Source organism: Cricetulus griseus, chromosome 2, assembly GCF_003668045.3.
Source record: "Cricetulus griseus strain 17A/GY chromosome 2, alternate assembly CriGri-PICRH-1.0, whole genome shotgun sequence".
In the NCBI taxonomy this organism is placed as follows: Eukaryota; Metazoa; Chordata; class Mammalia; order Rodentia; family Cricetidae; genus Cricetulus; species Cricetulus griseus.
The window spans coordinates 408,946,258-408,971,100 of record NC_048595.1 but is presented as its reverse complement, the minus strand read 5'-3'; the positions used below and the strand labels follow the sequence as shown (position 1 = coordinate 408,971,100).

Genomic DNA, 24,843 nt, shown 5'->3' with positions numbered 1-24,843 from the left:
TAGAACCTGCAGAGTTGTACATTAAGACAGAGAAATTAATATAAATTAATATAACAAAAGTGTTATTGCTGCTTTGAGTTTTTGAATTTTGTATTTTGTGTGTCACATATACTATTTTCTTGAATCATAAGAAAATAAGTTAGTATTGATAATTTTGTAGTTGGTCATGATTGTAATTGAATTCTTAAAACTGAGTTACAAACATTTTTGTAGGCATTATCTCATTTGAACCCTACAGCAACCTTTTGAGAATTAGATTTTAATTATTGTAAAGTTTGGAAACATAATAGCATTCAGTTAATATATGAATATTTCTTATAAATCATGAAGAAACAATTAAATTCTAGTTTGAGTTATAAAATAGCATCATAAATACTTAAAAATTTATAGAGTTAAGGAACCAATTAAAAATTATTTCCTGTAATACAAAATAATTCCTGATCTTACATTTCCAAAGTATGCAAAAGACTAGTCACTTAAATAGCTTAGAAAGGTGGATATTGGCTCTTATCCGTGTCCCCATGGCCATATTTCAGATTAGTGATGAGAAAACTCAAGTTACCTTAGTATGCAATAATCAAAGACAATTATACCAAAAGAAGACAAAGTAATATTTATGTTTAGATATAGAAATTTTTCTAAAAAGTAAGATTGTACTAGTGTCTCAAGATCAAAGGTCTGTACTTTTTAAAATGTCAAATAAAGAACTTGTGTTAATTAAGTCCAAAATTACAAAATGGAAAAGCATATGGTTTTCTTCATCCTTAATTATTTGGCTTGTAGATCTAGGAGAATGAACTCCTGTGTAGTGTATCTGAGTAATTTGATGTATGTGTATTTTTAGATTTATTCCTTAAATTAGCACATAAAGCATTATGACATTTTCAAAGTGTTTTAGTAAATTCTTCTTTCCACTTAACTCCCCCTGCCCTCCCTTAACTCTCCCCCTATCTCCTTTCCATTGTTGGGGGGAGGGGAGGGGTTTCTGCAAACACCATGGCCAGCAGAGTGAGGCAAGGTGGATATCTGGTTCACCATGACTCAGTGAACAGTTTGGGTTCGAACTTCTGGAGTCCATCACTGTGTAGTTTATTTTAGGCCTATTTAAGGGCAGTACAATTTGGAAAAAACTTTCTTGATGATAGTGAACTCAACCCTGTGTGTACAACAAAAGCTTAAGACATGACTACAGCAGCAATCTTGTAAGGTACAAGTAACATCTTCCATAAAGATAGGTTCTCTGGATAAACTGAGGAAGCAGGCTCAAGGTAAACAGTGCTCCTGGTGAGGGATGGGGATGGGGTAGGGGAACAGAGCTCTAGACTGACTGAGAAACATGAGGCTCTGGGGGTGGGGGGGACAGAGCTCTAGACTGACTGAGATAAACATGAGGCTCTGGGGGGAACAGAGCTCTAGACTGACTGAGAAACATGAGGCTCTGGGGGACAGAGCTCTAGACTGAGATAAACATGAGGCTCTGGGGGGGAACAGAGCTCTAGACTGACTGAGATAAACATGAGGCTCTGGGGGGGAACAGAGCTCTAGACTGACTGAGATAAACATGAGGCTCTGGGGGAGGCAGTGTGGCCTGGCTGCACAAATAGTGCGGAGGTCACCAGGCCATTAACCACATCCTTTCCCAGCCTTCTCTCCCTTTGATGAGACATGTTTAACACTCCTGGTTTCCCTAGTGCTCATCTGTGAGCACAAGGCCCTCCGAGTCTCCTACACATTTTCATGTCACATGTGCCCTTATGCCCTCTCTCTCCTCCTCAGCACCTGCTTTGCCTCTTGGTTTCCTTTTTAGTTTTTTCAGTTTGCACCTGTTTATATGCATGCACATATACACAAGCTAAGATCTGCATATGAAAAGGAATGTGCTTTTTTTGAGTTTGTGTCACCTTGCTATATTTCTAGATCCATTTATTTTCCTGCAGATTTCATAATTTCATGTTTGTAATCGAATGAAATCTTATTATATATATGTAATATATACATATTTCAAATGTATGTAATGTGCCACTTTCACTACCCACTTATTTGTTGATGAGCTTGCTCTGTCCTCCTGGATGGAGCAGCAGTAAGCATGGGTGTACAAGTTTGATGCCATTCTTTTTCTAATTTTATTAATTAAATTTGTTCTTGGACAGTTTCTGATTACTCCCACTACCACCACCATTACTCACTAACCATCTCCATCTTCCCTACAAATCTCTTTCTCATGTTTCTCTTTGTTTTAGTTTGTGACCCACAAGGTTGAGCTAGAGCCATCTGTATGACCATGGGTTTGGAGTTTTCCATTATAACCTTTTGGAGTTACCTCTGGGTACACAATATAATACCTTCTCCTCTTCCAGAATCTATAAGTAGGCAATAGTTCAACAGTAAGAGGTAGGGCCCCATGACCACCACCACCCCCACAACTAACAGGGCCATTCTTGTATGAGCCAAGAACAGTAATCACTGCTGCTGAGTTCATGATTGCAACCATTGTGTCATGTCTGGAAGATGGCAAGACACCCCCACTTCTTCCTGCCTTTCAGCTCTTACATTCTTATTCCCTCCCCCTTCTACAGTGTTCCCCGAGCCTTATAAGGAATGGCATGAGTGATTTATTTAAGGCTGGGCCCACAATTATCACTTGGTCTCAGTATCTTGGGCAGTTGTGAGACCGCATTCACCGCTATCTGCTGCACTTTCGGACTAAAGCCAGGAGTGGCTTCTTCTGTCCTTGATATAAACATAGATTTAGAAGGCAGCTTGATGCTATGTTGTTTCGATAAATTTTTCCGCCAAAAGCCGCCCGAATTCTACCGCCACATGGGTAGTCTCTGCCAGCCGCCTGAGTTCTGCCTGCCGAGTGGATGGACAAAATAATACAGAGACATATTAGGTACAAAGCTGCTTGGCCAATGACTAGGATTCTCATCTGTTAGCTCATCTCAATTATCATAAATCTATACATTTTATAAGACTTATCTTATTGGACGCCTTATTGGCGTCCCTCGCCGGTGGATCACATTGCTCCACTGGAGGAAGAGCAGAGGAAAAAAGGGACCCTTCCTGTTTCTCCTTCGCTTAAATGTGACTCTCCTTGCTATGTCACTTCCTGCCTGGATCACCACTTCTCTACTACATTTCTCAGAATCCTCTTTGACTCCTAGTCCCATCTAACTTGCTGTCTCATTGGCCAAACAGTATTATGTCAGTTTTATTAAACAACAGTAGTAGTAAGTTCTCCCTTTGGGCCTTTGACCTTCCCAGGTATGGGTTGTCTACTGCTTTTACAGTACCCGGCATAGATAATTCCTTTCTGTAGAGTGGACCCCAAATCCAGTCAGAGGTCAGTTGGCTGACCCCAAAACAACCATGCCATTGCCAAAATGGGTTGGTTTGTAGTTAATTGACTTACAGCCAGAAGAGACCACTGGTGCCTTTTCTTTCCTGGGTTCTGGCATCACATCTTCTGGTACTAGAAAGTCAGTCAGCAGAGAGAAGTTTCTGCTCAGTTCCAGTCTGCTGTCTTTGTATCTTGCAAGCATGATATCTTCAACATGGGACATATTCTCTAGTTCTGGTGGATAACTAAAAGAACAGATGAGAGCATTTATTTGGGGGTCCTCTGGGACCTCACTGACCAACAGCTCCTATGGAGATGTCCCATATCCAGCATTGGGCCCTTGGTTTAGTGGTCTCCTTTCAGTCTTTCTCTCTCTCTCTCTCTCTCTCTCTCTCTCTCTCTCTCTCTCTCTCTCTCTCTCTGTGTGTGTGTGTGTGTGTTTGTGTTTTAATTGGGTTTTAAGATAATAAGTTTCTATATGATTGTTTTAGGTATGCTTCATTTGGTTAGTCCCCTCCCCCTCTTCCACCAGAACCCCCTACCCATTCCCTACTTAAACCTTCCCACCCCGGAATTCTCTCTACTTTCCTCTTTATCTGTGTTTTGCTGTCCCTCTTCCTCTATGACATCATACCAACCAATGTCCCATGCACACACACACACACACACACATACACACACACACACACACACACACACACACACAGAGAGAGAGAGAGAGAGAGAGAGAGAGAGAGAGAGAGAGAGAGAGGAAGAAGAAGAAGAAGAAGAAGAAGAAGAAGAAGAAGAAGAAGAAGAAGAAGAAGAAATGGAGATGATTTAAGAGTAACCACTTAGAGAATTTTCAGCCTTTGAATAGATGATATTTTTCATAAAATTTTTTTTCTGGAAAAAAGATTACATCTTTAGAATATTCATCTGAAAGAGGATAAGCAGTAATATACAAATTACTTTCCTGGGAAAGTAATTCCATAAGCTGTAGTCACCGCAGAAAGGAAATCCAGTGTTGTGTAATCTTTACATTTTAAGGGAAACTAAAATCTAGGTTTTAAGGTTTTCAGTTTTTCCCTGTTGACATATACTTCAGATTTTAAGGAAACACTGTGCTAAGTTCTAAGTCAAATGTAGCATGTCTACAGTTTAACTCTGAAGACCAATTTCTGACTGCTGATGTAGTACCTTACGGGGACAGCTGTATTCAAACCTAGTATAGCATGCTTCTAACAATGGCCCTTTGTCATTAAAAAGAAATCTTGTGTTCAGAACATACTATAGGACTTTATCCTGGATTCTAGAGACAGTTACGGATGTTCATGATGGATAACAACTACCATTTTCAGTCACTTGCCTGTGTCAGTTACCATTACAAGTAGTAGCATGATGTAGATACACTTAATGAAGCCTCTCATTCCGTGAGGTAGATGCTGTTCAACCTATGCTGCTGCTGATGTTTAAAGGTCACAATGTTTTGCACAAGAACATACAGCTCAGTGGGAAGTAACGCTGGGCATAGCTGTGAGCCCAGCAGACTGCTGAACTTCACTGCCATATTCTACACTGCTAAGTTCAAGTGATCCTACTGTCTCAACCTCCTGTGTAGCCACATGCAAGCATTCCCTCTGCCCTGTATAGCTGAGGGGTTCTTTACATTTTCCTTTAATGGCATTAGCAAGTAGTGACTATTAAGTTAATTGGCTGAAAAATGGCCTTTTCCATTTTATTTGTTTTTCTTCTCCTTCCACTAAAACTATAAATTGAGCATGGGTTATACATTTAAATTTTTTCCCTGCTGGGCATTGGTGGTGCACGCCTTTAATCCCAGCACTCGGGAGGCAGAGGCAGGAAGATCTCTGTGAGTTCGAGGCCAGCCTGGTCTCCAGAGCGAGTGCCAGGATAGGCTCCAAAGCTACACAGAGAAACCCTGTCTCAAAAAACAAAAACAAAAACAAAATTTTTCCCTAATCTCTTTTGACTTGGAAGTAACTTCCCTATCAACATTTCTAACTGCAGAAGGCTAGTGGTCTCTGAACCTAAACTTATTGTGTCTGCTAAATAGGGTGAGACTCCTTCATAAGACTTGGGGGGATGGGACATAAGATGATACATGTAAAGTTCCCGAAACACTAAACATTTGGCAAGCTTGCTTTGAAGAATATTGGAAAAACTAGGAAGACTGAAGGAAAAAAATATATATATATACGTATATATATATATATATATATATATATATATATATATTTCTCTTATTGGTTGATGAATAAAATATGGTTTGGCCAATAGAGGCAGGAAGATAGGCGGGACTAGGAACAAGGAGAATTCTGGGAAAGGTAGGCAGAGAGAGACTGCAAAAGAGACACCATGTAGCCAAGAAAGGAATAACAGGCCCAGACCCTTCTCTGGTAAAATAAGACCACATGGAAATACTTAGATTAATAGAAATGGGTTAATAATTAAGAGAGAGCTAGCCAGTAAGAAGCCCTAGCTATCAGCCAACAGTTTTGTAATTAATATAGTATCTGTGTGTTTATTTTGGGGCAAAGCAGCTGTGGGACCTGGTGGGACAAGAAACTCCAGCAACAGAAGACCCTGAGCATTTTGAAGTTTTACACACTCTTTTGTGTTAGGCTTCAACTTCCATAGGCTGTATCAGGTTACAAGACAGTTTATGTATTAAAAGGACTCCATGGAATGGAGAATAACTTAAAGGTAAATTAGTTTTAACATTAAGAGAAGTACTTAATGTGCATATATAAAAGTATCACAATCAAGCCTATCATTTTGCATAATTACCATATGCCACCGGAACAATATACTTAGCATCCCTTTTAATACAGTCTGTTTTATACAGAGTATGTCATCTAAAAGAACTGGAACATATTGGCTATGAGCTTAGGCTGAATTTAAGTTCAGGTTTCACAGGGTTTCTAAATTTAGTGAAGGTTAATAATTACAACTATGGATTTCTGATGGCTTATGTAGTGAGAGTTAGCATTTTGACTGCTTTTAACAGTGACTATGTTTTATCTTCATAACCACCTATGAGCATTGGTATTGTCCCCATTTTATTACTAAGCACATAGAGATGAAGTGAGTTAACCATTAAAACATTTGTAGTCATGCAAGATATGGATTCTTGATACGTGAATTCTTCCTGCATTTTAAATAGGGATGAAAATTCTTCCTGCATTTTAAATAGGGATGAAAACCACTTCAAAGGGTTGTTTTTTGAGAAGGGGCATGAGATAATGCATATAAGATGTCTGGTATCATGACTGAATGCTCGGTGCTCAGTAAGGATGCTTTGAAAGTACCTTGTAGCATGGAAACTCAATTATGCCTCTGATGAGAAACTCAGCTGTTTCTATAATGCTATACATTATTAATATTTATTTATTCAGAGTTTTAATGCTCCTTACTAGAAATAAGTGTGTGGCCATGTCAGGAAAAGTGCTAAGTAAAGAATGACCTTTTTTATTTTATGTGAAAGTGCACTTGTTTCATCTGCACAGGTATCCCATAGTTGACATTTGCTTTGCCTGTTTTCTAGGTAGTTCGATTTCATGGTGGAGCTCTTCCTGCGTATGTTGTATCTAGCATTCTTCTTGCTTATGGAGGACAGTTATATTCTCTCTTCTCAACAGGTAAAAATGCTTACATCTTAAAAGTTGATTTTGTTTTAGACTTTAAAGTAGAGCCACTGTTAGTGCCATGTCATTTTCCCTTGTTGATTTTGTTTTGCTTTCCAGTACTGGAGATCAAAACTAGAGCCTTGTATATTCTAAGAACTGACACTGGGCTTTATTCCCATGGTTGTATTCATTCAGATTATGCTGGTTTGAAAGGCATAATAAGAAAGTTCTTACAATTAGCCACCACCACTGTCCTTGGAAACTCCAAGATAGCATGTGGCTATGGGACCAGTCTTCGTGTTTTTTTCAATTTTTTTCAGTACAATTTTTTTCAGGAACAAAAGTTCCCATATACATAAAAAAGACCCACAAACATAAGGAAGAGAAGAAAGCAAGTGAGGTAGGAAGAGGGGAGATGAAGAAAGAAGTAGGAAGAACCCTGAAGGGATGGAGGCATCAGGACAGAGAGAGGGTTGCTAGCAGCCTGCTGAGTGATTTTATAGCCTTTCACACTCTTAGGTAAGATCCACATTCTACAGTTTGTCCTTAGGTTAATCATTACATTTTGTAGCTACAATTTCCCCCCAATCCCACCACACCCCCTTGTAATTTATTAAAAACATTTTGTTCTTTTGTGTTTTTCATAATTTAGGTTTTGGTGATCATATCACCATGGTGGAGTCGAACATATTCTTCTGTCCTCTCTGTGTTTTGAAACATGTGTTAGTAGTTAGAGCTGTGGACTTCAGGTTCTCTTCTCGTTTGCACCCTCCCCTCCTGCTGCTGCTGCAGCCCCCAAGATACTTGTGTTGAGTAAACTTGCAGTGGTGCGTGTGCACTCTCTAATCCTGCTCTCCCTCCTGGTTTATTCTGTGCCCTCCACCCAGCCCTTTCCTTTCATTTCTCCTCTTCCTTCTGTTTCCACCTCCCTCACCTTGCCTTTCTGTCCCTCCTCATGACCTCGCCTTTTTTGTCCTAACTTTTGAGCCAGTGCTTCACTCCTACTCTTTATAACTCTTACACATGGCCGAAGAGGACAGAAGATGCAGTCACTGTCCCCTGGTCTTACCAGGGAAGGTGAGGAAATCTTCCTGCTCCTCCATTTACCACTGTAACCCAGAGAAGTGTGTCCACAGAAGTCAGCCTTCCAGAGTCAGCAAAGAGGAGGACAGAATGGCTCTGACAGGATATAGAATATGGTTCTCAAGAGGCTAAACCTTGGCTAGGCTTGGACCGTCTCAAAGGAGATAGGAGATGGGGAAAAGAGCGAGGCCCAGCTATAGAAAGCCAGGAAGCCTCCTCACCATTTCTGTGGGTCAAACCTTTTTCTAAGGACTCAATTCTTTTAATGACCTTCATAAAACTTCAATGTCCTTGAGTGGCCTTTATGACTTTTTATTGTTCATATTTAATGTGTTAACCTGTATTCTACAGAGAGGAATGTGGTCTGCTCAGCACCAGCCCTTTTTTCTTTTTAATTAGTGTTTTCACAGAGAGGAATGTGGTCTGCACAGCACCGGCCCTTTTTTCTTTTTAATTAGTGTTTGTCTGCATGTCTGTGTCAGAGTGTCAGATCCCCTTCATGTTCCAAGTATGCAAATCATAAGTCACCTGTAGATTGTACCCACTAGAATGAGCGTAAGGAAAAGGAGAGACTGTGACCTTCATACTTAACTGTGGAAAACAGTCTAACAGTTTCTCCAATGGATGAAGTTACTATAGAACCCGGCACCTCTAAACCAAAGTATCACACCAAAGAGAATTGAAAGCTTTCATCCACATAAAAACGTGTACCCAAATGTCCACAGTAGTACTATTCATAATAAGCAAAGCAGTTGCTAAAAGGATGTGTTCAACAATTAAAAGAAATGAAGGGTTGTGGGTATCGCTTGGTGGTAGGACACTTGCTGGCATACATGAGGTCCTCACTGGGTTTAATCCACAACACCTCAAAAATATCCCTGTATATCTTAAAATGTGGTTGAATCTGGACAAGTATTGAATGAATGAAGCTAACGGCAAAAGACCATGCATTATATGACACCATTTATAGCACATCTCCAGAATAAGAGTATCTATAATGACAAAAGATAGATTAATGACTACCAAACAGTAGATCATTTAAAAGCAAAGAGTTTTTGGGGGGTGATGAAAATGTTCTGAGACTGATTGTATTAGTGGATGCATAACCAAATATACTAAGAGCCATTGAATCTATGGACTTTAGATGGATGAATTGTGTGGCATGAGAATCATATCTCAATAAAGCTGTTACTTATGTCACTTATCAATGTTTATAAGAATGCACACTATGAAGGCCTGGCCTTGACACCTTCTGTTTGCTTGATGAGTGACTAAACCTGTGGTTACAGTCAACCTTCCAAGAGTATTCTCTGGTGAGAAAAACCCTGCAGTTTCTGGTGTACAGTGTTGCTCTTTTGCTACATGTTACATTGGCATTGGGAGAGTAAAGTGTATCTGTCTAATTACTGTGAATTCTTTGTTGCACACAAGTGATTTTCTTCAATTACCAGGTTATTGCATAGAATATTCAACCATATTGGATAAAGAAGCCAAACCATACAAAGTTGACCCATTTGTAATTATGACTAAGTTTTTGTTGGGGTAAGTTTTATTATCTGTGATAATGTTTTAATTTTGTTTGTGAAATAATTATGTTTGATTTCATAATGTAGTATGAATTTTCATATATATTTGGCAATTGATATGTTTTATTAAACTGGAAATTTTAGGAAAAGGTCCAATATGTCTATCAACAGTAATGCGATCATTTCAAAAGTAATTATCTTTATATATAAATAATTATATATTACATGTGTTTAAAAATCTAAAACTTAAACTTTAACCAAGTTAATATCTGTTACCGATTTACTCACATTCAGTAATTTTTTAATTAAGAATTATTTCATAGACTTATTTATTCTGTTATTCCAAATAGCTGTTGACTTTATTAGTTCATGCAGTGACTGATAGGAATAAAGTAGTTCTGAGGCCCTGGACTCAGATACTTAATGTCAGTAGATTCATTAACTTGTTCAAAAGAATTAAGAGCCAAGGGCTGGGAAGCTCACTTAGTGTGTGAAAGTACTTACTGTGAAAACATGAGTTTGAATCTCTAGCACCCACATAAAAAGCAGCTGTGGTTGTGGTTGTTTGCTTGTAAAACTCCAACATTGAGTGGGCAAGGACAGCCAGATCCTGAAAGCTTTCTGGCTGAAATGTAAAACTACCAGTTTAGTGACAGACCCTATCTTAAGGGAATAAGGTATAGAGTTGTAGAGGGAGGTACTCAGTATCCTCCTCTGGCCACACACATACACACACACACACACACACACACACACACACACACACACACACACACGCCATGTAACACACTCACATATAGACTCACACACATATACACACACTCACACAATCACATATACACTCACACACACACAAACACACACACACCATATACACACATACACACACACACACACACACACACACACACATGCTTGCACACACTTGTAATCCCAACACTCAGAAGGTGGAGGTAGGAAGGTCTGTACTTCAAAGCCAGTATGAGCTACATAGCCCTTATCTGAAAAACAAACCAAAAAGATTAAGATTTATTTTCAGTATATTTTACAAACTATCTTAGCCCTTTAAGGCTTCTAGTAGATAGGTAGACACCTCAAAGAAACAGCTAAATGTTAGTTGTTGCAATTTTGGGTTGTTTTGCTTCTATTTTGCAATTTCATTTGTCCATTTTACAGGTATAAATGGTTTAAGGACTTATGGGATGCAGTGTTATTACCGGAATTAGATGCCATCTTTCTAACTAGTCAGAGTATGTGTTTCCCTCTTGTATCCTTGATTCTCTTCCTGTTTGGAACATGTACTGCATACTGGACTGGTCTACTCTCTTCTACATGTGTGCAGCTTCTTTCTTCACTGTGGCTAGCTCTGAAAAGGTAAGGTTATTCTAAAGTCTTTCTTACAACTCTTAATAAAGAAAATATTAGGATGGGGTATAGCCTGGATGAAGAGCCTGTGCCTAGTATTTGCTAGGACCTGAGCTTGAGCACTGCGAAGAAGAGGCAGAGAAAGAAGGGGAAAGTATAAAATCATATGTATGTATACAGTATTCCAACAGGAAATCCTAAAAGCTTTAGTCATCACTTATTTTATAGATAAAGACTCTGACTTCAATCATGGTCTTTACCATCTACTGGATGGATGGATAAAGGCCCTGAAAACAGCCTGGAGCTGTATTATGGGCCCAAAGGCAGTTTGAATTTAAAGTTACTAGAGACTTTTCTTATAATACCCCCAATCTAGTTTTCTCTTGACTCCCCCTTGCCGGATGGCTGTGATGTGGTTTCCTGTCACATGGGAGGTTACAGATGCTGCTGCTTCCCTTGCTGTTTGGAGGTGGTTCTTGGGTTTCTGTCACTGACACCTCAGGCTCACAGTATCTGTTCTTCTGTCAGGACTGGGGCATGCATGACACAGGATCTGTAAACAATTGTCCTGTTTCTTCTGTAGTACAAGTTTCAGGCATATTATGACCGATAAAAAAAAATCATCACAGTGTATTACAGCACTGCATGTCACCTCTTAGCTTTGTTGAGAAACACATTACAGTTTACTTTGTGTTTATTTTTTACAGGTAGTGTTTATAGATTCCTTTGTGCCCTCACATGTTAATAACCAGCGATGGGGCTGGCAATGCACATGAGCTTGAGTGCACTCCATCGGAAATGCTCAGGTGCTGGATGTTTCCAACTCCAGACTTTCTTGGATTTTGAAATATTTGCATATATGAATCTTGAGGATGGGGCCAAGCTCCAAGTGCAAAATGCAGTTGTTTTATATTACTTTATGTACATAATCCGAAGCTTATTTTACAGCTTCCTTAATGCATCTGCATTTTTGGCTATGGCTTAACACATGAGATCATGGATTGGAATGTTCCTCTTGTGACATGAGGGGTCCTCAGGTTTTACATTGTTTTCCTCTTTTGTGGACTGTGTAAAAATGTACACCGATGTATTTTAAAACAAAACAAAACAATAACTTTTTCCTTTTATTCTAGACCTGCAGAACTTCCTAAAGATATCAAGGTGATATCACCAGACTTGCCTATTATGATAGTTGCCTTTCTCATAGTGAGTTGGACAACTTGTGGAGCACTTGCCATACTTCTGTCTTATCTGTACTATGTGTTTAAGGTATGTTGGATCAGTAAAGCCAGGAGGCCTGGGCTATGTATTAGGCACCATAGAATTCCCATAGGCATTATTAACAAAAGGTTGTGATTACTCCTTAGTGCAACCTTCTATTATGTCAGAAATTGATGTTCAGCATTTTTTTTCTTGTATCTTGGTTATTTAACTTACATTTACTTAAGTATAACTTATATTTAGTTAAGAATTGGCATTATTAGTCTGAGTTGGAGTATTGGTTAAAACAAAGGGAGAAGATATGTTTTAGGTCACTTTTTGTTTGATCATAAACTTCTAAACATTTTATTAAAATAGATTTACTCACAACTTGAAGACTATGAATAGGAAAATAAAAAGTTGTTAGTTTTAATTAAGTTGTCAGTCATATCAATGAATGCTGACATATGTGCTGAAGAACCAAAGGCAATGATAACAATTAAGCAATGATTTTACTGAAGCAGAAAATACTGAATAAGCCAACAACCTTGAAGGGATCCAGGAGGCAACAACAAGCTGCATATGTGGTATATTGATCATGTGGGTGGTGGGTGGACTGTCTACAGCACACTGGATAGTTGACCATGTGGCTGGACTGTCTACAGCACACTGTATAGCTGATCATGTGGCTGGACTGTCGGCACTACACTGAATATTGTTTTACTTTTCATCATGACTCCATATCTGCCTCTGTATTTTTAACTAGATACTTTTTTGATATTCTTGCTGAATTTTTAAAACATTTTTATTTTTATTTTTTATTAATTTATTTTTTATATTCCAATCCTAGTTCCCCCTCCCTTCTCTCCTCCTGCTCAGCTTTCTTGCTCCCCCATCCCACCTCCCTTCTGCTTCTTGGAAAGGGTAAGGCCTCCCCTAGGAAGTCTGTCCCATCATCTCATTGAGGCAGGACCCAAGGCACCTCTCCACCCCCCACTAGGCTGAGCAAGGTATCGCTCCATATAGAATGGGCTCCACTAAGTCAGTTTGTGCATTAGTGTTAGATCTTGAATCCACTGCTAGTGGCGCCATATATTGTCCCAGCCACACCATTTGTCACTTATAATATTAGGGGAGTCTAGTTTGGTCTTCTACAGGTTCTCCATTTGTCAGACTGGAGTCAGTGATCTCTCACTAGCTTGGGTCAGCTGTTTCTGTGGGTTTCCCCATCATGGTCTTGACTCCTCCCTTACTTCAATTGTACTTCAGGAGCTTGGCCCAATGGTTATTTGTGGATTTCTTCATCTGCTTCCATCTGTTTCTGAAAGAGGGTTTTAGCTTCTCTGGGGTTGTGGATTATGGGCTGGGTAACTTTTGCTTTATTTCTGGTATCCACTTATGAGTGAGTACATACTATACTTATGTTTTCTGGATCTGGGTTACCTCACTCAGGATGGTTTTTTCTAATTCTGTCCATTTGCCTGCAAATTTTAGGATGTCATTATTTCTTACCACTGAATAGTATTCCATTGTGTAAATGTACCACATTTTTTTTTGTATCCATTCTTCAATTGAAGGGCATTTGGTTATTTCCAAGATCTGGCTATTACAAATAATGTTGCTATGAACATAGTTGAACAAATGTCCTTGTGGTGTGAATGTGCCTCCTTTGAGTGTATGCCCAAAAGTGGTATTGCAGGGTTTTGAGGTAGATTGATCCCTAATTTTCTGAGAAATTAGGGATCATACCATACTGATTTCCACAGCGGCTGTATAAGTTTGTACTCCCACCAGCAATGGAGGAGTGTTCCCAGTAAATGGAGTTTTTAATTGGTCTAGATAATAAAAAGCTGGAATCAGATATAGAGGGAAATGCTGAGAGATCAAAGAAAAGGAGCAAGCCACAACACACCTTACCTTCTTAGTGTCTCAGCAGACAAGAGAATGAGTTCCTGTTTCTCCCTGCTTATACCCTATTTCTGCCCAGCTACCTCACCTCACTTCCTGTCTGTACAGACCTTCAGACCGCTATGGTTAGTTAGTGGCAAGATCCATCCTCTGATTCCCACACAGGCTTTATTTGTACAAGCAAGATAACATCCTCTCCAGCATAAACTGTCATTGGTATCTTTGATCTTAGCCATTCTGATCTTTGTAAGATGGAATCTCAGAGAGGTTTTAATTTGCATTTCCCTGATGACTAAGTATGCTGAGCATTTTCTTAAGTGTCTTTGGCCACTTGAGATTTTTCTGTTGAGGATTCTCTATTTAGGTCTGTATCCCATTTTTAATTGAATTATTTGATAGTTTGGTGTCTGGTTTCTTGAGTTCTTTGTATATTTTGGAGATCAGCCCTCTGTCAGATGTGGGGGTTGGTGAAGATCTTTTCCCACTCTGTAGACTGCCATTTTGTCTTGTTGACTGTGTCCTTTACAGAAGCTTCTCAGTTTCAGGAGGTCCCATTTATTAATTGTTGCTGTCAGTGCTTGTGATATTGGTGTTCTATTTAGGAAGTGGTCTCCTGTACCATTGTGTTCAAGGATACTTCCCACTTTCTCTTCTATGTGGTTCAGTGTGGATGGATTTATGTTAAGGTCTTTGATCCATTTAGACTTGAGTTTTATGCATGGCCATAGGTATGGATCTATTTGCATTCTTCTACATGTTGACATCCAGTTATACCAGCACCATTTTTGAATATGCTTTCTTTTTCCATTATGTATTTTTAGCTTCTTTGTCAAAATCAGGTGTTCATAGGTGTGTGGGTTGATATCAGGGTCTTTGATTCAATTCCATTGGTCCACCGTCTGTTTTTATGCCAATACCAAGTTGTTTTCATTACTGTAGCTCTGTAGTAGAGCTTGAAGTCAGGGATGGTGGTGCCCCCAGATGATCCTTCATTGTTCAGGGTTGTTTTGGCTATCCAGGGTTTTTTGTTTTTCCATATAAAGTTGAGTATTGTCCTTTCAAGGTCTGTGAAGAATTGTGCTGGGATTTTGATGGGGATTGCATTGAATCAGATTACCTTTGGTAGGACTGCCATTTTTTCTATGTTGATCCTACCTATCCAAGAGCATGGGAGAAATTTCCATTTTCTGGTATCTTCTTTAATTTCTTTTTTTAAACACTTGAAGTTCTTGTCATACAGGTCTTTTACTGGTTTGGTTAGAATTACCCCAAGGTATTTTATGTTATTGATGACTATTGTAAAGGGTGAAGTTTCCTTGATTTCTTTCTTAGCCTGTTTATCATTTGTGTATAGGAGAGCTACTGAGTTTTTTTTAGTTAATCTTACATCCTGCTACATTACTGGGGGTGTTTATCAGTTGTAGGAGTTCCCTGGTAGAATTTTTGGGGTCACTTACGTTAACTATCATATCATCAGCAAATAGTGACAGTTTGACTTCTTTTCCAATTTGTTTCCCCTTGATCTCCTTTTGTTGTTTTAATGCTCTAGCTAGAACTTCGAGTACTATGCTGAATAGATATGGAGAGAGTGGACAGTCTTGTCTTGTTCCTGGTTTCAGTGGGATTGCTTTGAGTTTCTCTCCATTTAGTTTGAGGTTGGCTGTTGGGTTACTGTATATTGTCTTTATTATGTTTAGGTATGTTCCTTGTATCCCTGTGCTCTCCAAGACATGAAGGGGTGTTGAATTTTGTCAAAGGCTTTCTTAGCATCTAATAAGATGATCATGTGAGTTTTTTTATTTCAGTTTGTTTATATAGTGCATTACATTGATAGATTTTCATATGTTGAACCATCCCTGCATCTCTGGGATGAATCCTACTTGGTCATAGTGGATGATTTTTCTGATGTGTTCTTGGATTTGATTTGCCAGTATTTTACTGAGTATTTTTGCATCTATGTTCATGAGGGAAATTGGTCTGTGATTTTCTTTCTTAGTTGTATCATTGTATGGCTTTGGTATCAGGGTAACTGTAGCCTTGTAAAAAGAGTTTGACAATGTTCCATCTGTTTCTATTGTGTGGAATAATTTGAGGAGTATTGGTATTAGTTCTTCTTTGAACATATGGTAGAATTTTGCGCTGAAACCATCTGGGCCTGAGCCTTTTTGGTTGGGAGACTATTGATAACTGTTTCTATTTCCTTAGGGGTTATAGGTATATTTAAGTTGTTTATCTGTTCTTGATTTAATTTTGGTATGTGGTACTTATCTAGAAAATTGTCCATCTCCTTAAAGTTTTCGAATTTTGTGTAGTACAGGTTTTTGATGATTCTCTGGATTTCCTCAGTGTCTGTTGTTATGCCCCCCCTTTTTGTTTCTAATTTTGTTAATTTGGATATTCTTTCTCTGTCTTTTGGTTAGTTTGGAAAAGGTTTGTCTATTTTGTTGAATTTCTCAAAGAACCAACTCTTTGCCTTATTGATTCTTTGCATTATTTTTGTTTGTTTGTTTCTGTTGTATTGATTTCAGCCCTCAATTTGACTATTCCTTCTAGGTGAGTTTGCTTCTTTTTCCTTTTAGCACTTTCAGTTGTTCTGTTAATTCACTAGTGTGGGATTTTTCCAGCTTCTTTATGTAGGCATTTAGTGCTATGAACTTTTCCTCTTAGCACTCTTTCATTGTGTCCCATAAGCTTGGGTTGTTATGCGGTTGTTTTCATTAAATTTTAGGAAGTCTTTAATTTCTTTATTTCTTCCTTGACCCAGTGGTGATTCAGTTGAGGATTGTTCAATTTCCATGTGTTTTGGGGCTTTCTAAAGTTAATGTTGCTGTTAAATTCTAACTTTATGCTGTGGTTATCCAATAGGACACAGGGATTTATTCCAATTTTTTCTATCTGTTAAAGTTTGCTTTGTTAACGAATATTTAGTCTATTTTTGAGAAGATTTCATGAGGTGCTAAAAAGGTATATTCTTTTGTGTTTGGGTGGAATGTTCTATAGTTGTCTGTTGAGACCATTTGAGTCATAACGTCTGTTAGTTCTCTTATTTCTCTGTTAAGTTTCTGTCTGGCAGACCTGTCCAGTGGTGAGAGCGGGGTGTTGAAGTCTCCTACTATTAATATCTGGGGCTTGATTTGTGATTTAAGCTTTAGTAAAGTTTCTTTCACAAATGCAGGAGCCCTTGTGTTTGATGGATTTTTCCTGTGATGAATATGAAATGTCCTTCTTTATCTTTTTTGACTGATTTTAGTTTGAAGTCTATTGTATTAGACATTAGGATAGCTACACCAGCTTGTTTCTTAGGTCCATTTGATTGGAAATTTTTTTCCCAACCCTTTACTCTGAGGTAATATCTGTCTGTGAGTTTGAGGTGTGTTTCTTGTATGCAGAAGAAGGATGGATTCTGTTTTTGTATCCAGTCTGTTAGTCTGTGTCTTTTTATAGGTGAATTGAGTCCATTTATATTAAAGGATATTAATAACCAGTGATTGCTAGTTCCTGTTATTTTTGTTTTGGTGGTGGTGGTGGCATTATGTGTGTATTTCCTTTCTTTGGGCTTTGTTGCTGTGACATCATCTGTTGCCTGTGTTCTTGTTGATGTAAGTGACTTCCTTGGGTTGGCATTTTCCTTCTAGTACTTTCTTTAGGGCTGGGTTTGTGGATAGGTATTGTTTAAATTTGGTTTTATCATGGGATCTCTTGTTTTCTCCATCTGTGGTTACTGAAAGCTTTGCTGGGTAAAGTAGTCTGGACTGGTATCCATGGTCCCTTAGTGTCTGCATAACATCTAACCAGGACCTTCTGGCTTTCATTGTTTCCATTGAGAAGTCAGATGTAATTCTGTTTGGTCTGCTTTTATATGTTACCTGGCCTTTCTCCTTTGCAGCTCTTAATATTCTTGTGTGTGTGTGTGTGTGTGTGTGTGTGTGTGTGTGTGTGTGTGTGTGTGTGTGTTTATTGTTTTGATTATTATGTGGCAAGGGGACTTTTTTGTTGTTGTTTTTCAGCCTATTTGGTGTTCTGTAAGCCTATTGTATTTTCATAGGCATGTCCTTCTTTAGATTGGAAAGGTTTTCCTCTATGATTTTGTTGAATATATTTTCTGTGCCTTTGAGTTGGACTTCTCCTTCTTCTATCCCTATTATTCTTAGGTTTGGCCTTTTCATGGTGTCCCAGATTTCCTGCATCTTTTGTATTAAGGATCTGTTGGATTTACAATTTTCTTTGACTGATGAATCCATTTCTTCTATCGTATCTTCAAAACCTGAGATTCTCTCTTCCTTCTCTTGTATCCTGTTTGTTATGCTTGCATTTGTAGTTCCTAATCATTTACCCAAATTTTTCATTTCCAGAATTCCCTCAGTTTGTGTTTTCTTTATTGCCTCTATTTCAGATTTCAAGTCTTGAATTATTCCCTTCACTTGTTTGATTGCTTTTTCTTGATTTTCTTTAAGAGATTTGTTGATATCTTCCAATGTTTTGTTTATCTTTTCCTCCATTTCTTTAAGGGATTTTTTTTTGTTTCCTCTTTAAGGACCTCATTCTCATAAAGCTATTTTTGGATCATTTTCTTCTACTTCATCTGTGTCAGGATGTTCAGGTCTTGCTGTTGTAACACCACTAGTTCATAGTGGTGTTGTATTTCTTGCCTTGTCTTGCACACACCTCTTCCTCTAATTGGTATAGGTGGAGCTTGTGCTTCAGGGTCTCTCATTCTCCAAATGGTATAGTTTGGGGGCTGCAGCTCCATTGATTGCTCCTTCAGGCACAATCAGAGCAGAGCCTCTGATTGTTCCTCCAGGTGGAAATGGTCCCAAGGCTCAGGTGGTCACTCCTTGAGGTGCAGGCAGGGCCACAACTCTGGTGATTGCTCCTCTAGGTGTAGGTGGGGCTGTGGGTCAATGTAGCAGCCAGGGTATCTCCTACTGAGAAATGATAGTGGATGCTGACTGGGACACAGGTGCTCTTTCCCAGAGGAACTTTTTGTGATAGTTTCTGGAAGCTCCTGCTGGAAACCGCTGCTGTCATCTCACCCTGCAGTTGCTCTTTGTTCCTGGTCCTGAGGCTGGGGCCTCCCTCTGCTGCTCTGACCTAAAGCTTTGGCCTCTCTCTGCCACTTCTTCTGGGCTGGGGTTCCAGCCTCCCACTGCTGCTGCTCTGGGCCTAAAGCTTGGCCTTCCTCTGATGCTGCCTCAGGGCTGGGATCCAGGCCTTCCACTCAATTAGATACTTTTTAAAAGATGACTCAATAGACAAAACTCCCTCAGATTTTTAATTTAGGGGAAGCAATAAATTTACAAAATTTTTCAAAGTCTTGGCAAAGATATTTTGCCACCACATATATGAATATTTTTATATAATATTAAATATAATCAAACTTTTGACCTATGAGGAATGTAGGATTTCTGTAGCAAGGTGTTATCAAACATGTTACAGGATTTAAAAAGTCTCTACATATTCTGGAAGTTTGTATTGTTTCCATATTGAGTTTTTCTTTTTAAATCCATAAATGTTAGCATTTGTTACGATTTATCTTTCATAGAATACTTATTTCAGATTTTTAAATAAAGCCTGATTGCTTATTTTTTTTAATGTTTTCATTACTAGCTGTATTTTATGTGTATGAGTTTTTTGTCTGAACTGTGTGTATGCAGTACCCATCAAGGCCAGAAGAGGGTATCAGAACCCCTAGAAGTGGATTGAAGGTAGCTCATGAGCACCGTGGAGTCTTGGAACTAAACCCAGTTCCTATGCAAGAACAGTTGGTGGTCTTAATCACCAAGCCATCTCTCCAGCTCCATGTTTTTATTTTTCAAAATTTCAGATTGTCTTATGCTTCTCAGTTTTAAGCTTTTTTTTTTTTAATCTATTGATTTTGTTCCTAATACAAGTAAAGTTAAAACCATCTTCTCTTCCCAAGGTTGTCCATCTGCAAGCCAGCCTAATGACTTTTAGAAACAACCAGCCCGTGGTGAGCTTTGTTTTCTAAACACTATATACTAATATGAAAGTACATGAGAAAATATACCCTTGGTTTTTTCATTGTGTTTTGAAGTTTTGGGGATGTATATTACAATCTTAAAGTTTTTAAAAGGAATTGTGAATTTAAGTAGCTTTAAGTAAAGTTAAGGAATATTAAACTATACTTGAATTGTTCAGTTTAACTTGCTTGTCGGTTACCTTCATCACTTTGTTGTTAAAAATTATTTTGAATTATTACTAATAATAAAAATAAGAAGTCAAAAAATGTAGCTGGACATGGTCATACAAGCTGGTATTTCAAGCACCCAGGAAGCTGAAGCAAAGGGGTGGCTTGAACCAAAGAGTTTGAGACCAGCCAGGGTAACTTAGCATGATCCCATCTCAAAACAAAAAAGAATAAAAACTCTTGTGATGATAACAATTTAAAAGTACTTTTAGCAAAGTAATTTCAGTACTTTATGTTTGATAATAAAAGACGATTTAGTTAAGTAGTTGATAATAATTGGTTCTAAGCAGTATCTTGAACTTATTGTTTATTCCTACCTTGGAATTCATTCTTTTATTGCTTTCTAGAATCCCAAACACTCTAGAAGAAGTGAAAAAAAGTCCAACCACCATAAAGACTCTTCAGTGCAAAGTCTTCGCCTGTCTGCTAACGATGCTGAGGACAGTCTGCGCATGCATGGCACCGTGATTAACCTGCTGGCATGGGTGGTGCTACTCAGCATGCCATCTCTAATCTACTGGCTAAAGAACCTGAGGTGCGCTTATTCATGTAATTATTGCTTGTGTGGTTCAGACAATAAACCTCTCTTAATAGAGCCTGGCTGAATTCCTGATGGTCCATGAAAATTGCTTGAGAACAGGAAGTTATATATTGCCAGGAATTAGTTTTCAGTACAGTTCCTTTCCCTCATTAGCCATGATGATAGAAGTTTTGAGATTATAATGTTCTCTAAAAATCAGCCAAAGGAAGTGATTTGTATTTTTTACAAAAAAAGTAATTTATAAACTATTTTTATTATGTGTGGTATACAAAATAATGAGTTTCGTTGTGACATTTTCATACATGCCCATTACTATGTTGAGGCCACCTTCTCTTGTCCCAGCTTATCTTTTCCATTGGTTCCCTCCTCTTGCCAACAAAACCATGTACAGACAGCCTGAAAAACCTCAATAAAATACCTAGGAGTAAACGTAACCAAGGAGGCTAAGTGAAGCAGTGCTAAAATTTATTTGGAAGTAAAATAGATTCCAACTAGCCAAAGCAATCCTGAGCAAAGGGAGTACTGTGTATAACAGAGCTGTCCACATATGATCAATACAGCAATGTCAACCATTGCTAAGATTATGAATGAGCTCAGATGCTAATTAACATGAACGAATAAAGAAAATATAGCATGTGTACACACATAATGGAGTATTATTCAACCATAAAGAACAAAACTGTTTTTTTGGAGGTTATTGTATTAAGTGAAATAAACTAGACTCAGAAAATGAATGTGTTTTCTCTAACGTGTAAAATTTTATAGGAAGACACGAAAATACAAGAAGGTTATTTGGCATCCATTGGAGTTTTCACAGGGTCAGCTTGAATCCATAGGTTGCTTTATATAATGTAAACATTTTTACAATATTCTTTCTGCTGATCCATGAACACAGAACGTCTTCCAATCCTCTCGGATTCTCCTCTGTTTCTTTTTTTTTTGTGGTTTATAGGTTTCATTGTAGAGATCTGATGTCACTCTCATCATGTTCACTACTGTCATATAGAAACATACTGATCTTTGTGTCTGTTACTCTGCTGCAAATGTTTATCAGATCTAAGAGTTTCCAACTGGAATTTTTAGGGGCTTTCTAAGTTTAGGATCATATTTTCTACTAATAGGGATAATTTGAGTTTTTCCTATTTTTTATCCCTTTTAAAAATGTCTTTTTTCTTGCCTCAGTAGTCTGACTGAAACTTCATTATATTGAACAAGAATGGGGAGAGTAGCATCCTGTCACTGTCCTGGTTTTAGAAAAAAAAAAAAACTTGTAGCTTTTCTCCAACTCAGTATAAAGGTAGCTGTAGGTCTGTCATATCCATCCTTTACTTTGCTGAGCTATTATCTTTCTAGTCTTGGATTCTCTAGGGCTTTTTTATATATTTGGTTGTGAGCCTAGACTTTAACAGTTGAGCTATCCTTCCAGCCCTAGGGCTTTTTTAAAACATGAATTGAAACTGAATTTTTTCATAGGCCTTTCCCCCATCTAATGTGATGATCATATGGTTTTATCCTTAATTTTATCCATGTACTAAAGTATGTTGTGTTATTTGTGCGTCTCTGCATCCTTGCACCACTAGAGTGAAACCAACTTGATGACATCTTTTGACTGTGCTGTTGAACTAACTCAGTTTACAAGTATTTTACTGAGGATGTTTGTGCTGTTTCTTCAGAGAGATGGGTCTATCATTTCCTTTTTATTGTGTCCTCAGGCTCAGATCAATACTGTTTTTTAGGCTGTTTGACAATGTTCTTTCTATTTTGTAGAATAGAAAACCAGCATGTGTATTTTAAAGGGCTGATAGAACCTGTCTACTCCTGGGCTTTTCTTTGTTGGGAGACATTATTGATGTAGTCTCATTTCTTGTTATGTAGATCTATTTACATTGTTTATATGCTCATGGATCAATTTTATGTAGGTCCTGTTTTTCTGTCCATAAGTTTATTAATTTCTTCTAGTTTTTCAGTTTATTGAAATAGAAGTTTTCAAAATATTTCATAATGATCTTCTAGATTTCATTGCTAACTGTTCTTTTTGTTTTAAATTTTATTAATTTGTGTCTTCTCTCCTTTTCTTTGGTTAGTTTGGCCAAGGGTTTGTCAATGTTGCTAACCATTTCAGAGAACGTATTCTTTATTTTATCTCTCCCTTTTATTGTTCCTTGAGTCTCCATCTCACTAGTTTATACTAATGCTTATTATCTGTCTACTAATTTGTTCCATTTTTCAATGACCTTGGGGCACATCATTAGATTATTTGAGATCTGTTTTTTAAATGTAGGTCCTTATAGCTATAACTTTCCTGCTAAAACTTCATTTGCATTATTCCAAAACTTCTAGTAAGTGATGTTTTCATTTTCATTCAATTCTGTGATTTTTTAAAAAATTTTCCCTTGAGTAAAGAAATCAATCCCACTGATCATTCAGAATTACATTGTTTGAGTTCCATGTGCTTGGATTGTTTCTGTAGTTTCTTTTGGTGTTGATTTCTAGTTTTATTCTGTTATTATTTGGTAGGAAACAAAAATTTATTTTAGTGTTTTAAAATAAAGACTTGTTTTAAGTCCTAAACCATGATGTTTCAGAGAAAGTTCTGTGGGTTGCTGAGAATGTATATTCCACAATTGGTGGATAGAATATGCTATTGGTGTCTGCTTAGAACATTTGATATTTGGAGGAGTTCAATCTGAAATCTGAGGGAAGGATGTGTGGATGATCAGCTTCTTGTGAGGGGAGTGGGGCTGTCCTCTACTGTTTGGTAGCTGGGTCAGACTCCTCTTCTGTGTTCAGTGGTTGTATTTTTATGTAATTTACTGCTTTCAGCATTCAGCAATATAGTTTTGATTGTTACATCCTCTTCAAGAGGGGAGTGTTTATTTTATTTTTAATTTTGTGTATGAGTGTGTATTTGTGTGTGCATATGTCCACATGCCCTTTGGAGGCCAGAGGCATTGGATCCTGGTTTGTAACCCATCTGACATGGGTGCTGGAAACCAACTCTGGTCCTCTGCAAGAGTAAACCACACTTTCACATGCCGAGTCATCTTTTCTTTTCTTTTTTTCTTTCTTCTTCTTCTTCTTCTTCTTCTTTTTTTTTTTTTTTTTTTTTTTTTTTTTTTTTTTGGTTTTTCGAGACAGGGTTTCTCTATGTAGCTTTGGAGCCTATCCTGGTACTCGCTCTGGAGACCAGGCTGGCCTTGAACTCATAGAGCCTCTGCTTCCTGAGTGCTGGGATTAAAGGCATGCACCGCCAACACCCAGCTCTGTTACATATTCTTGATGGACTGTTTCCTTCATCGATGTATAGTTACCTTCTTTATCTCTTCAGGCTAAGTTTTGCATGAAGTCTGGTCTACAGTATGTGTTCCAGGACAGTCAGGGCTACACAGAGAAACCCTGTCTTGTTAAAAAGTTAAAATGACATAAAAGTAGAGTAGAAAACTAAAAGTACAACAAAACAAAGAGTTAAAAATCTCAAAGAATTGAAGAAGTCTTTCCTCTGACATTGGCATCAGCCAGATGTGAAGTAGGATTGGAGTAATATCCAGAGCCTGTTGTGGTTCCACACTGTTACCACCATATAATGGAGCTGCATGCAGCTGAGGACCAGGAGGGTCCAGAGTATGTGGTCTGTGCCAAGGCTGCATACACTTTAGAAACATGTCTTTGCCTGCTGAGAATTGTGTGGCTTACCCAGCAAGGTTCCCACTCACTTCCAAGGCCTTTTCCCAGTTTGAAGAGAACAAACAGGGCCCTATGTTATGTTCTAAACTGGATAAGCTCACTAAAGGCATAGAGAATCTTATGCAGTGAAATTATAGTGGGAAATCCAGGGAACCTGGATTCAGATTGATCCCACCTAGCAGTAAACTCTATAGGAGGGAAGAATCTGGGGAAATCAAAGAATCCACTGGGCCTGAGGCCTGAGCTGTCAGACTTGCCCACAGCAAACCACAGGTGGCAGAAAGACAACTCCAGAGTTCCAGCAGGCCCCGAATTCAGAACACAGAAATACACAGGGCATGGGACTTGACCCTCGAAGG

General features: G+C 38.2%; 1 protein-coding gene across 1 annotated transcript in view; it reads left to right on the top strand.

Moving 5' to 3' along the window:
• Nucleotides 1-24,843, top strand: part of Pgap1 (post-GPI attachment to proteins inositol deacylase 1) — an 81,909-nt gene that overhangs the window by 46,440 nt on the left and 10,626 nt on the right. Inside the window, exons 20-25 of the mRNA XM_027396892.2 lie at nt 6,888-6,981; nt 9,504-9,594; nt 10,755-10,952; nt 12,077-12,212; nt 19,972-20,022; nt 20,607-20,794. Of these exons, the coding sequence (XP_027252693.1) occupies nt 6,888-6,981; nt 9,504-9,594; nt 10,755-10,952; nt 12,077-12,212; nt 19,972-20,022; nt 20,607-20,794 (758 nt within the window). The remainder of the gene's footprint in view (nt 1-6,887; nt 6,982-9,503; nt 9,595-10,754; nt 10,953-12,076; nt 12,213-19,971; nt 20,023-20,606; nt 20,795-24,843) is intronic.